At 49.4% G+C, this 12,631-nt stretch overlaps 1 protein-coding gene across 2 annotated transcripts; it reads left to right on the top strand.

Annotated features, from left to right (window-relative positions):
• Positions 1-254: 254 nt before the first annotated feature.
• gga1 (golgi-associated, gamma adaptin ear containing, ARF binding protein 1) lies at positions 255-11,736 on the top strand. 2 transcript variants are annotated; one of them, XM_041242235.1, is made up of 17 exons: positions 255-357; positions 1,389-1,473; positions 2,036-2,111; positions 2,763-2,861; positions 3,107-3,230; positions 4,527-4,627; positions 4,825-4,905; positions 5,171-5,308; positions 5,549-5,630; positions 6,038-6,148; positions 6,683-6,832; positions 6,924-6,997; positions 7,112-7,314; positions 7,695-7,927; positions 8,364-8,533; positions 8,665-8,775; positions 10,303-11,736. In XM_041242235.1, exons 1-17 carry the CDS (start codon positions 315-317, stop codon positions 10,411-10,413), a joined length of 1,992 nt encoding a protein of 663 aa, XP_041098169.1. In that variant the 5' UTR covers positions 255-314; the 3' UTR covers positions 10,414-11,736. The 2 variants fall into 2 exon arrangements, with proteins under 2 accessions (XP_041098169.1, XP_041098172.1); XM_041242238.1 differs by lacking the exon at positions 2,763-2,861.
• Positions 11,737-12,631: the final 895 nt, after the last annotated feature.

Here is a 12,631-nt window from a genome sequence, read left to right as displayed (position 1 = left end):
TTATAATCATTATTATTATTGTTATAATTCTTCTTCTTCTTCATCTTACTTTGTGATATGTAGTGTATTTATTATGTTTATTCACTCTAAAAAAATAACATATTTCTTTTTGAATAGTCAATACATTTCATTCCTTTAAACAAATATTAAACAAAGAAATATATTAAATTATCGCAAATATTTGATATTTTTTATTTTTGTCTCCAGGGTCGGGTATCAGCGCCCCCTAGAGGCGGCGAGGGGGGGTGTGTCTGCGTGTGTGACGCGGCCGCTCCATTCTCGCGAGAGCTGACGGGTGGAGGAAGCCCCGCAGGATGGCGGCGCCCCCAGAAGAGGAGAGCCTGCAGTCTCATATTAGTGAGTGTGGCCGGGCACCGGGGCCCCTGACAGCGGGCTCAGGGCGCCGGGGAGCCGGGGGGAGGGCTGGGGTCGCGGGTTGCCAAGACACGGGAGGCAGCGACGAGTATGCGTGGCGGTGTGAGACAATAACAGGAGTCGGAAACTGATCTGCGACCGATATGCATGTTTCTGATCTATTAAAGCGGTTATTATAGCCTGATAGGGCTTGCCTGGGAAGTGGAGCCGCCGACACAGAGACGGGCTCTTGTGTCATCGTTGATTCTGCTCCGTTTTGCATATTGTCTTCATCTAGCACGCTGTTTCTGCCCTGATGTTTTTGAATTGGCGTGTGTGTGTGTGTGTTAATCTCGAATATATTGGCCTCGTTTGGTTTTAAGGGTACGTGATCGTCGCAGGAAGCTAATGTCAAAACACGGTTGAGCCGCGACATATTACAGTCTATGAAATAGAAAACGACTCTTCCTTGTGTCAGTGTAGTCTATGTAGAGACTTTGATTAGTAATAATGATAATACTAGATTGAGGGGAGCTCTGAACCCCAGGACTGGGTGCAGCAGCAGCAGGGCTAGTGTGAGTTTCTAACCCTGCTCAAACTCCTGGCTCCTGATCATTGCAATATTAATAATACTAGACTTCATTGAGGGGAGCTCTGAACCCCAGGACTGGGTGCAGCAGCAGCAGGGCTAGTGTGAGTTTCTAACCCTGCTCAAACTCCTGGCTCCTGATCATTGCAATATTAATAATACTAGACTTCATTGAGGGGAGCTCTGAACCCCAGGACTGGGTGCAGCAGCAGCAGGGCTAGTGTGAGTTTCTAACCCTGCTCAAACTCCTGGCTCCTGATCATTGCAATATTAATAATACTAGACTTCATTGAGGGGAGCTCTGAACCCCAGGACTGGGTGCAGCAGCAGGCAGGGCTAGTGTGAGTTTCAAGCCCTGTTGCTGTGGTGAATTTAGCTGTGTTTGAGTCAGGGTGTTAAGCCTGAAGCCTCAAGCTCACCCAGTTTCATTTCCCCTTGCATGCAGACAGAGCCACGAACCCCCTGAACAGAGAGCTGCAGTGGGAGAGCATCCAAACCTTCTGTGAGAAGCTCACCAAAGACCTGGAGGGGTGAGCAGACTGCAGCACGGACAACACCGCGCCACAAAACCAACACAACTACAGCTGGGGAAAAAAGTTTTGCTTCGCCTACAATTTTAGGATCGACATAATTAAAAAGAAAATATCGATCTCTAGCTAGCTATCTATCTGTCTAGAATGTGAACATCATTTTGATATTTTATTTAACATCATTAGAGTTATAAGTATACTAATAGCTACTCGCATTAACACATGTATTCTGCCCAGCAGTGATCACGGGCACAGAATAGCGATCTCTCCGTGTAAAACACGACCTGGAACCGAGAGTGGGCTGAGCTTGGAAAGGCGTGTAATTGCACTGTAATTTGATCAGTGATCTGACATACAATTACGCAGGTGGGCCAAAGTTCACCTACCATTATGTCATAATTACAAATTAGTTACAATTGCGCTTGACCCCCAGCTCTGCCTGGCTGTTCGTTTTTTGACATGAGATGTTTAGATGTTTAGCTGTGCCCCGCCCCCCGCCCCCCTCTGACCGCCAGCAGTGCTGCCAGGCGCGTTTTACAACAGTCCTGTGTGTGTCTTTCAGCCCTCAGCTTGCCACCAGACTCCTCGCTCACAAGATCCAGTCTCCACAGGAGTGGGAAGCGCTGCAGGCCCTAACGGTGAGTCTGCAGCTGTGGGGCAGTGTTGGGGTGTGTCTACAGGGTTCCCCACTTAAGAGCTTTAAATCCACGACCTTAATGATTGAAGCAGCCCAGAGCCTTCAGCCAGCTATGTTTAAATACTGCAGCTGTGGCCAAAAGTTTAGCATCCCTCCTATAGAATGAACTGATTCAGCTTCATAGAGTCCAGTGAAAGCTGCTGAATAATGTTCCCTTGTTAACATATTGAATTCCACACCCAGCGCTTTGTGGTTTAATATTTAATGCAATGTTAATAAAAACACTGTATTCTTGCTACAATGTTTTCACTAAGGGTAGTGCTTCAATGGTTTGATTTAATGGGCTCTAGCTCTGCACAGAAATCAGACGAGGGTCAGTTGAACTGATTTGCCGTTCAGAGTGAAGAAACAGCTGCTCTGGTTAGCGACGATCGCTGCTTTTCTGAACTGCGGAGAACAGCGATCCACACAAACCCCAGCAGCTCTCTTGGCGTCGCTCCGAACGGTAAATCGGCCCGGTCGACGGCAGCAGCCCTCGCTCTGGGGATCTCGGTCCAGACAGCGGAGTAGCGGGTTCACTCAGCTTTAACGAGGGCTGTGTTTCTGTTTCCTTGTGTAACGTGAGCGCTCGTCCTGCCCCGTCTCTGCCCAGGTGCTGGAAACGTGTATGAAGAACTGCGGCAAGAGGTTCCACAGCGAGGTGGGGAAATTCCGCTTTCTCAACGAGCTCGTCAAAGTGGTGTCTCCCAAGGTAAACGGCTTTCCATCGCCGGAGAAGCAACGACTTTGAACACGCCTGGGGTCAGGTCCAATCTCGGCGGCGTTGTTTGGTGAAACTGCAATTCCAGTGCTATTTTGTGCGCTGCAGTTATAGTGACAATCCCATTAAAAGTAACAAACAGTGCCACACATTGACATGCTGTGATCAGTCTCTCTCTGATTCCTGATTGGCCTGTTTAAGTGAGCCCGCCCCCTCTCCTCCCGTGTCGTTCTCAGTATCTGGGTACCCGCGCCCCCGAGAAGGTCAAATCGAAGATCCTGGAGGTGATGTACAGCTGGACCGTCGGACTCCCGGACGAAACAAAGATCGCAGATGCTTACCAGATGCTGAAGAAGCAGGGTAGGGTTCCAGCACCGCCAGTATTCACGCTGGGGCTGAATTAGAAGGCATGGTGGGCCAGTGGTTAGAGAACAGGACTTGATATCAAATCCAAGCTCAGCCACTGACTCAGAGAGAGAGAGAGAGAGAGATTAATTGGACACATAATTCGATCATTTCAGTGAATTGAGAGCTTCCGTTTTCAACGTTAGCAGGAGTATGCTTTTGAAAGGAAGTTGGCAAGCACACCACAGTATAAGGTAGTTTAACCCTTTGCGGTCCTGTGTCAGACCAGGTCCGACGTTGCAGTGTTCTTTTCCGGTCCGATGTCAGACCCTGTCCGACGTCATCAAAAAGACGCCAAGCACAGCTCTCCGGGGAAAAAGTCGAAAAAACCTGGCCGATAGGAGCCGAGAGAAGATGAAAAAAAATCTCGTTGTGCTGCGGGCAGGGCTTGGGGTCTAGTCCTGTTTTTCAATTCCTTTTTAAAATCAATTTCCAATTCCTGATATTTTAGAGAAGTGATCTGATAGCTCAGCTGCTTTCTTTTGATGCTGATTTTTAATTGGCTAAAAAAACGACAACGTCAGTGTAAAGTCGACAGGGTACTGCTGCGATCAAGAGATCTGGAATTGAAAAATAAGAATGGGCCCCAGCCCTGCTCGTACTTAACCCTTCCATTGCCAGAATTCACTGTCTCCCTCTCCTCTCAATATCTCACCCCAGTATTCAAGTTTGTGTGCAGAAGCCAAATTAAAGTCTAATAGGGCTTTGTAAAGGGGGTCCCATGAATGTATTAAACTGCTATGCAATGGGAGTCTTATTCAGGGATGGGAATCAGACTCCTATTGCACAGCAGTGTGATCCAGTCCAGGTTTCACTATCAGCTTGATCAGCCCCCAGTGTGTCTAGGGAACAAGCTCAGGTGTGCCTGATTATTAAACTCCTAGTGAAAGCAGGACTGGATCACACTGCTGTGCAGCGGGAGTCTGATTATTAAACTCCTAGTGAAAGCAGGACTGGATCACACTGCTGTGCAGCGGGAGTCTGATTATTAAACTCCTAGTGAAAGCAGGACTGGATCACACTGCTGTGCAGCGGGAGTCTGATTATTAAACTCCTAGTGAAAGCAGGACTGGATCACACTGCTGTGCAGCGGGAGTCTGATTATTAAACTCCTAGTGAAAGCAGGACTGGATCACACTGCTGTGCAGCGGGAGTCTGATTATTAAACTCCTAGTGAAAGCAGGACTGGATCACACTGCTGTGCAGCGGGAGTCTCATTCCCAGCCCTGGTCGCTGCTTGTTTCTTCACAGGGATTGTGAAGGTGGACCCGGTTCTACCTGACGACAAGCCCCTCCCCCTGCCCCCCCCTCGCCCCAAAAACACCATCTTCGAGGACGAGGAGAAGTCCAAGGTGAGGGGGTACGGGGGTGGGGTGGGGGGCTGGACTGTACCATTTACTGCCTGTGAGCCTCGCTGTACTGTACTGTGCACAGGGCAATGCTGGCGGGACCACACTAGGTAGCACGTTACAGATCACTACAGCGCTAGCAGTGAATCCTGAAGGAGCCACAGCAGCTGTGTAATCCTCGTCTCTCTTCTGTGATTCAGATGCTAGCTCGACTTCTCAACAGCACACACCCTGAAGACCTGAGGGCTGCAAACAAGCTCATCAAAGAGATGGTGCAGGAGGTGAGCAGCGAGCAGAAGGGAGCTCTGCTAGGGTCCAGCCTAACCCTCGATAATGTTTGTACTTATAGATGGATAGATAGATAGATTGATGCACCATTTCCAGTTTTTACAAACAGCTTGATAACAAGCTCAGGTGTGTCTTATTATTAAACTCCTAGTGAAACCAGGACCGGATCACACTGCTGTGCATCGGGAGTCTGATTGCAGCGTGTGATTGGTGGACTGTCTGGTGCTACCCCTGGGCTGCGTGTGTCTTGTGTTGCAGGATCAGAAGCGAATGGAGAAAATGTCCAAGCGTGTGAACACCATCGAGGAGGTGAGGAGCAGCGTGAGTCTACTGACTGAGCTGCTGAGCTCCTATACCACAGAGACAACCTCTCCGAGCACTGAAGAGACCATCCAGGTAATCTGCTGTGTGCCGGGCAGAGCCTCGCTGTGCTGCACACAGGGCAATGCTGGCGGGACCACACTGTATAACACTGATATAAAACCCTGGACAGAACTACAGCAGCTACACAACATGGTGTCTCTATAAAGTATAGTGCGCTGGCATTGCCCGCTGTGTGCCGGGCAGAGCTTGGCTGAGCTGTGCTGTACACAGGGCAGAGCTGGCTAGCCTGTGCTGTGTTGTGTGTGTTTGCAGGAGCTGTACCAGCGCTGTGAGAAGCTGAGACCAACCTTGTTTCGACTGGCCAGCGACACAGAGGACAATGATGAAGCATTGGGTAGGGATCAGCTGTGATAATACCCCCAGGAGAGGGAGAGAGATAGATGGGGTTTGCAGTGAGGAGTGGGGTGTCCTAACTAGTGCAGAAATCACTTTGCATGCGATATGGAATCTTAGAATTGAGACATAATGAAAACATCTATGTGAGCCTAATTGATGTATTTCAATTAGCATCATGTAATCCAATAAACGAGACAATGATATCGCAAAAATAAATCCACTGGAAGCCCTAATTTAGTAGTGCAGTGGTATTTCAAGTCAGATTTCTGAAACGTCCCATTTTTTCATTCTAAGTGCAGCTGAATCAAGCGACTTAAAATGAACAGCGCAGTTAAATGTTTATGAAAATTACCTTCCCTGGACTTTGTTGTTTGGGGATGTATTTACTTGTTTGTTCTCTTGCAGCTGAGATCCTGCAGGCTAACGACAGCCTGACGCAGGTGATCAACGCGTACAAGCAGGTGGTTCGAGGAGAGGAGGTGAACGGGGAGAGTGGGGGAGCAGCCAGGATAGCAGGTAGGGGGCGCAGGGGAGAGCCGCCCTGCGACATGGACAGCGATCGCAGCGCGGACTGATTTATTCGATCCCTGTGACGGAGCTCGGCGCTGAAGCCGGGAGAGGCTGTCCGGTTGTCGGTCGGGCTGATTCACCGTTCAGAGTGAAGAAACAGCTGCTTGGGTTCGTGGCGGTTACAGCTGCGTTCTCTGCTTCATTTGGAACGGCAGTCAGCCCGATCGACTCCAGCGACCCTGGCCTGCATGGAGCTCCGTCCGGGCACTGGAATAGGATTCCTGCAGCTCTAGTTTGGAGGGTTTTACATTTTTACATGCAGATAGACAACCTCTTATCCGATTGTGATGAAACTCGCTCAAGACCTTCTTTGGCTCCCACGTTTTAGAATCTGTCACCGTTTTCAAAAAGCACCTAACCAATTGTGACACAACGTGGCGTGCCGTTCAGATTCTGTGGAGAGTGAGAATATTGCTGCCTGCTTCCTTTTATACACACGTGTATATTTTTATGGCTTTGTTTTGGTCGTTTGATTGACAGGCAGCAGCTCCGCCCTCCTCGACCTGATGGGATTGGACACGTCTCTGACCACGCCCTCTTACCCAGCGTTCCCCAGCCTCTCCGCGGGGCACTGGGCCCCGCCCCCAGAGGCCGGCCACTCCCTGCTCGACGACGAGCTCATGTCGCTAGGTAACGGACTCGACCACCCCCCCACCACCCTCTGCATTCTAAGAGAACATTCTGAGGATGATTTCCTTTCCACTTTCTCTTCTCGTTCCAGGGTTAAACGACCCCAATCCCAGTTCAGATGCGGCCGCCCAGTCTCTAGAATCCAGTGGGTGGAATTCATTCCAGGTGTGTGTGACTCTGATAAACACTCTCGCTATATACCGTTGTGCGAGTTTCTTCAGTAAGACTTGGTTATTTTAAGTCTGATTGCTGCACTGAGATTGCTTCCTGTGTTCGCAGTCCTCCGACACTGTGGAGCCAGCAATCCCAGCACACTGTGCAGCAGTGTTGAAGCCGACAGCTCCCAGCCAGGCCCCGCCCCCTGCCGGCCCCGTCCCCTCGCAGGCCCCTCCCCCTGGCAGCACCGGGCTGGACGATCTGGACTTGCTGGGGAAGACTCTGTTACAGCAGTCTCTCCCACCAGAGAGCATGGCAGTTAAATGGTAGCTATCCTCTCGGCAGAGAACCGGCACACACCCTACACTGAAACACTGGAGCCCAAACAAACACTGAAGGCACTAGAGCCCCAGACTAGAGCTGCTCTGCTGGACTCAGTTTAGTTTCAATAACGCTGATGAAGGCACTAGAGCCCCAGACTAGAGCTGCTCTGCTGGACTCAGTTTAGTTTCAATAACGCTGATGAAGGCACTAGAGCCCCAGACTAGAGCTGCTCTGCTGGACTCGGTTTAGTTTCAATAACGCTGATGAAGGCACTAGAGCCCCAAACTAGAGCTGCTCTGCTAGTTTTTCCCTCACACACTGCTTAATTCTGATTGACCGTTTTGAGTTTTACACCCCCTTTCATCCCTCGTCTTCCTCTCAGGGACAAGCATCTGAACCAGCACAAGCCCACACTCCGGGACCTGCAGCACAGGACCCAGACCGCCGGCGCTCTCCCCAGCACCCCCTCCCCGAGCCCGGGCTCCTCCCAGCAGACCGGGGCTCTCCTGAATTCACAGCCCAGCGGAGGAGCTCCGTCAGGGGGCCAGGGACCCCAGCCAGCCGGGGAGATCTCTCTGGCGAACGTGACTGTCCCCTTGGAGTCTATCAAACCCAGTGAGTGCGTCAGGGTGAAGCGATCGGGCAGAATCGGGCAGGACCGCAGGGGGTTCGACAGGGCAGCTGTGGCTCGAGTCTGATTCTCTTCTGCTGTTTTGGTCTTTTACTTGGATTTCTTTAACTTGGGTGAATCAGTGTGTATCTCTATCACTTTCTGTCTGTCTATCTATCTGTGCGTGTCTGTATGTCTCCTCTCAGTCTCTGTCAGCGTGTGTCTCTCTCAATATCTGTCTCCTCTGTCAGTGTGTGCGTGTCTCAGTCTGTCTCACTATATCTATATCTGCGTATCTGTCTGTGTGTCTGTGTCAGTGTCTCTCATTTATCTGTCTATTTATCTATCTGTGCGTATCTGTCTGTGTGTGTCTTTCCTCTCACTGTCTTTGTGTCAGTGTGTGTGTATCTCTGTATATGACTGAGTCTCCTCTCTCTCCAGGCAGTATCCCCCCGGTCACAGTATTTGACAGGCACAGTTTTCGGGTGCTGTTCCACTTCGCGCTGGACCCCCCTCCCGCTCGGCCGGACGTCCTGGTGGTGGTGATCTCGATGATCAGCACGGCGCCCGTCCCGGTGCAGAACATCGTGTTCCAGTCCGCCGTGCCCAAGGTAACCAGCAAAGCCAGCAGCGCGGTGCGCTCTGCACAGACTGGCTGGCCTTTTCGCTCCGCTGGGAACAAAAAAAATAATAATCTTCCGTCTTTAACCCTGTAATGCGGATTGTGTCTTTCACTCTGCAGGTGATGAAGGTGAAGCTGCAGCCTCCATCGGGCACAGAGCTGCCCGCCTTCAACCCAGTGGTGCCGCCCGCAGCGATCACACAGGTGCTTCTGCTCGCCAACCCACACAAGGTGAGGGAGAGCGGAGAACTGCAGGGGGGTGGGGTGGTGAAGGACACCAGGAGATGAATTACGAACGAGGCACTTAGCAGACGCGTCTATCCTGGGGGGAGGAGGATGCATTACAACTGCTGTTGCAGTGCCGCTTAAAATAGGATCTGGTTTGACGTCTCGTCCGAAGGACGGCGCACAGGGAGGTGAAGCGACTCGCTCAGGGTCACGCGCGGCTGAGCCGAGATTTAATAACAAGCCTTTTCCTCTTAACTGCCAGAGCTTCCTGTGGAGACGGGAGTCTCTCCCGACCTTGAGGCAACGCTGCACACAGGGCTCCTGTAAAAACTGCTGCAGTCAACCCAGCACAGGATAAATAACTCCCCACAGGCGACTATCTGGTCCCAGTCTCGGAGATGAAGCCCCAGGGTTGTTTGTGGAAGTCTGTGTAACACCAAAGCAGGAGTAAATACCTTGTCTTTGCAGTCTTCATTCTGTATAGTCACAGCAGTTGATTTGATCAAGGCACGCCTGGATTTTAGGAGCTGTGTGCCCCAGGATTTCGTGAAGCATCTATACGTGGGTATCCCGGGACAAAATATTTAGGAAGTGGGGGTGCTATAAAATGCTCACTGGGGTAGGGATGGATCACACTGACCCCTAAGTAAGGCTGCCCCAAGAACTTTGGTGTCATATATAAACGATACAGGGAAGCATTGCCAGGACTATCGAGTTTGTGTATTTTTCCTGTAGTTTGTGTTGAAATAGTTTATTAAGCACAGGCTTAACCCGTTCCAGTCCGTTTATTCAGCGCTTGTCAGGCGCATCGGGTCCAATTTATTTTCACACACGCCATTTAAAATGTTTTTTTTTTCAGAGTGAAACAGGTTTTAAACGCACTGAAGTTCACTCTATTTTTCACATACCTCTTTATAGACGTGCATACTGATAAATCCTCTCCTGATCACTCGTTTTATCAAAAAACTCCTCAATAACGCGATCAGAATCATTATTACTGTAACATCTCAAAAAGCTCTGCCAGTGTCTGTGATATTCTCCGAGCGCTGGATGCAGAAGCAGCTCTCTCCTTTGTGCCCGTGTTATCTCTGTAGTGGATGGGGCTATCAGATACGCCCTTTTTCGGTCTCACTTAGCCATTGAAAGGTTTTCTCTGCTTTTTTCCGGAGAAAAAAACGACTCGAGACCTGCTTGACGTCTTTCTGATGATGTCGGACCCGGTCCGACACAGGACCGCAAAGGGTTGATATGAGTTTGCAATCCCGCCATGACCAGCCTTGCTATGATCTCGTAAAAGCGATTTCAGATTGCCAGCTTTCTAGAAAGTCTAGCGGCGCCCGCGACGCTCTGCCCTGTGAACAGAGGGGGCCGCCCACTTGGGGGGTCGTGCGACACTGGTTTTCCGAGCGATAGCTGTGGGATAGTTGCTTGGTGCTTTTCCCCAGTTCAGGGTGGGATCGCGGGGGTTGTGCATGAAGGATTTTGCTGGTCCTGCATTGTGAGAGTGATGGTTCTTGTCTTGTTCTCCAGGAGAAGGTGCGGATGAGGTTCAAGCTGACCTTCACGATGGAGGAGGAGACCTACAATGAGGTGGGAGTCATAGAGCAGTTCCCAGCGGCAGAGTCCTGGGGCAGCCTTTGAGAAGATTAGACCCTCCATCCTCCCTCTCTGTCAACACAGCTCCTTCATTCACCCCCCTCGACACAGCCCCCTGCCGGTCTCCTCTGCACAGCACCGTCAATCACCTGACCACAGTGCTGCCCCCTGCCGGTCTCCTCTCCACAGCGCCGTCAATCACCTGACCACAGTGCTGCCCACTGCCGGTCTCCTCTCCACAGCGCCGTCAATCACCTGACCACAGTGCTGCCCCCTGCCGGTCTCCTCTCCACAGCGCCGTCAATCACCTGACCACAGTGCTGCCCCCTGCCGGTCTCCTCTCCACAGCGCCGTCAATCACCTGACCACAGTGCTGCCCCCTGCCGGTCTCCTCTCCACAGCGCCGTCAATCACCTGACCACAGTGCTGCCCCCTGCTGGATGTATTGTAGCACAGCCTCCAACATGCTTGTTTCTTGCGTCCATGAGGATGGAGAAAAATCAACTCTCTACTAGTCTTGACGGCTACAGCTCTGGCCAAAAGTTTAGCATCACCTAGAACTTTAGGATTGAGATATCAACTATCGGAGCAGAATTTAGATTTTTTTAACATCACGTAATCAAAGAAACTACAAAATGATATCGCAAAAAAAGCCATGACAGTAGTACAGCAGCGTTAAATGTCACATATAATTGTAGACCGTTTTTTGTTAAGTATATGGGGAAAACTTGAAAGCTGCGTGTAATTCAGTGTGTTAGCATAACATTATCCAGCAGGTTTCATTCAATTTTATGAAACAAAATTAATTCGTTCTATAGGGCGATGCAAAGCTTTTGGCCACAGCTGTACGTGGCTCTCTTGCTGTCGCTGGTGGCTTACTTTATGTTTAACAGCCTTTGCCTGATGTTGGTTTGGATTAACAGCTCGCTATGAAAATGAAGACTTGTGAGGCAGTGGAGGGGTGTTCCCGTTCTGGGGGTGACCAACGCTGGTATATCCTGCACTAAAGTGGGGTGCAAGGCTTTTCGGAAGAGTCAGCTCTTTGGACGCCCCCTCTCCGGTCCTCCCTGCTCGTATCAACTTTCCTATCCTTGAACACTAACTGTGTGCCTAATTGCTTTTGTGTGTGTGGGTGAGATCTCTCGCTCGTTTCAAAACTAACTCTACAGTACAATAATGAAATGATAGAACTGGTTACTATACACCCGATTTAAAATAAAAACACCTGCAACGTTGTTGGTCTCTCTCTTTTAACTTGGCTTCTGGAAAACAACACTGTGTAAATATTCTGTTGCACAATCCTGTATATTTACAAAACCAATGTAGTGCAAATATGTATTTATGGGAAATAAAGGTTTTCTTTGGGTTCATAGCGCGTCCATTGCTAAATTATTTATCATCCATGACTTTATAATACCCAGTGGTGCTCGTTCGAATGTATTTATTTGTTAACCAGGAAAAAAACAAACATTGAGCTCAAGGCTTCTTTTTACAAGAGCGCCCTGGCAAGATGACCACAGAGAGACTGCGGTATTCTCACATCCATAGAATTAGCTTCACTCTAAAACACAATCGCGACATTTACACTGCCAGAAGAATTAAAATAAAACTAATTCATTGTTCAGCAGCTGATATGGTTGGGTTGTTCATCTGATGCTCCATATCCTGCATACTCCTGTCCAGACTCCTCCATGCCATAGAGGGCGCTGTAGCTAAATGCTGATCGACCAACACAGGACCTTCTGCAAGACGCTTGATAAATAAGTGCAAGACCAGATCGTAAACTATACTTGTGTATATTTACCTATCGCAACAATCCGATTACAGGTGTACACACAAAGTACCCTGTGCAATTGCTTTCTGAAATGACATCCCAGTTAAACCAGTAAGAGGCAGTGATAGGTTTAGGAGGGGAGACGCGTTCTGGGAATACTAGAAGAAATGTTTTCTAAAAAGTAAATTCACGCTGGAAAACTTTCAGACTTCTAGTGGAATTGTTGTTAAATGTATTAAGGCTGCTAGTTAAAACATTTGCTCCTTCCTTTCTCAAGCTTCGTTCAGTATTTTTACATGGTTGCATTAGATTACCCTGAAGTGTGAACACGCGGTTTTATTGAAGTTCGCTAAGCCACAAGAGTGATCAATTCTAAGCTATCATTAGCAATACAAACACACTGTCCTGGTATATTAATACCCAAATCTGTTGAAATTAATGAACGCTACTGCAAAAAAAAAAAAAAAAAAAAAAAACCACCACACCAAA

This window comes from Polyodon spathula, unplaced genomic scaffold, assembly GCF_017654505.1.
Source record: "Polyodon spathula isolate WHYD16114869_AA unplaced genomic scaffold, ASM1765450v1 scaffolds_1230, whole genome shotgun sequence".
Taxonomy (NCBI): domain Eukaryota; kingdom Metazoa; phylum Chordata; class Actinopteri; order Acipenseriformes; family Polyodontidae; genus Polyodon; species Polyodon spathula.
Note: the sequence above shows the minus strand (reverse complement) of the source record. Positions and strands in the feature narration are given on the sequence as shown.

What these genes read in the sequence shown, in the direction of transcription:
- gga1 (XM_041242235.1), top strand. Translation starts at nt 315, where the DNA reads ATGGCGGCGCCCCCAGAAGAGGAGAGCCTGCAGTCTCATATTA. An exon ending in TCAAAGTGGTGTCTCCCAAG is followed by an intron (nt 2,862 to 3,106) that starts GTAAACGGCTTT and finishes TGTCGTTCTCAG; the next exon opens with TATCTGGGTACCCGCGCCCC. An exon ending in TCAAAGAGATGGTGCAGGAG is followed by an intron (nt 4,906 to 5,170) that starts GTGAGCAGCGAG and finishes CTTGTGTTGCAG; the next exon opens with GATCAGAAGCGAATGGAGAA.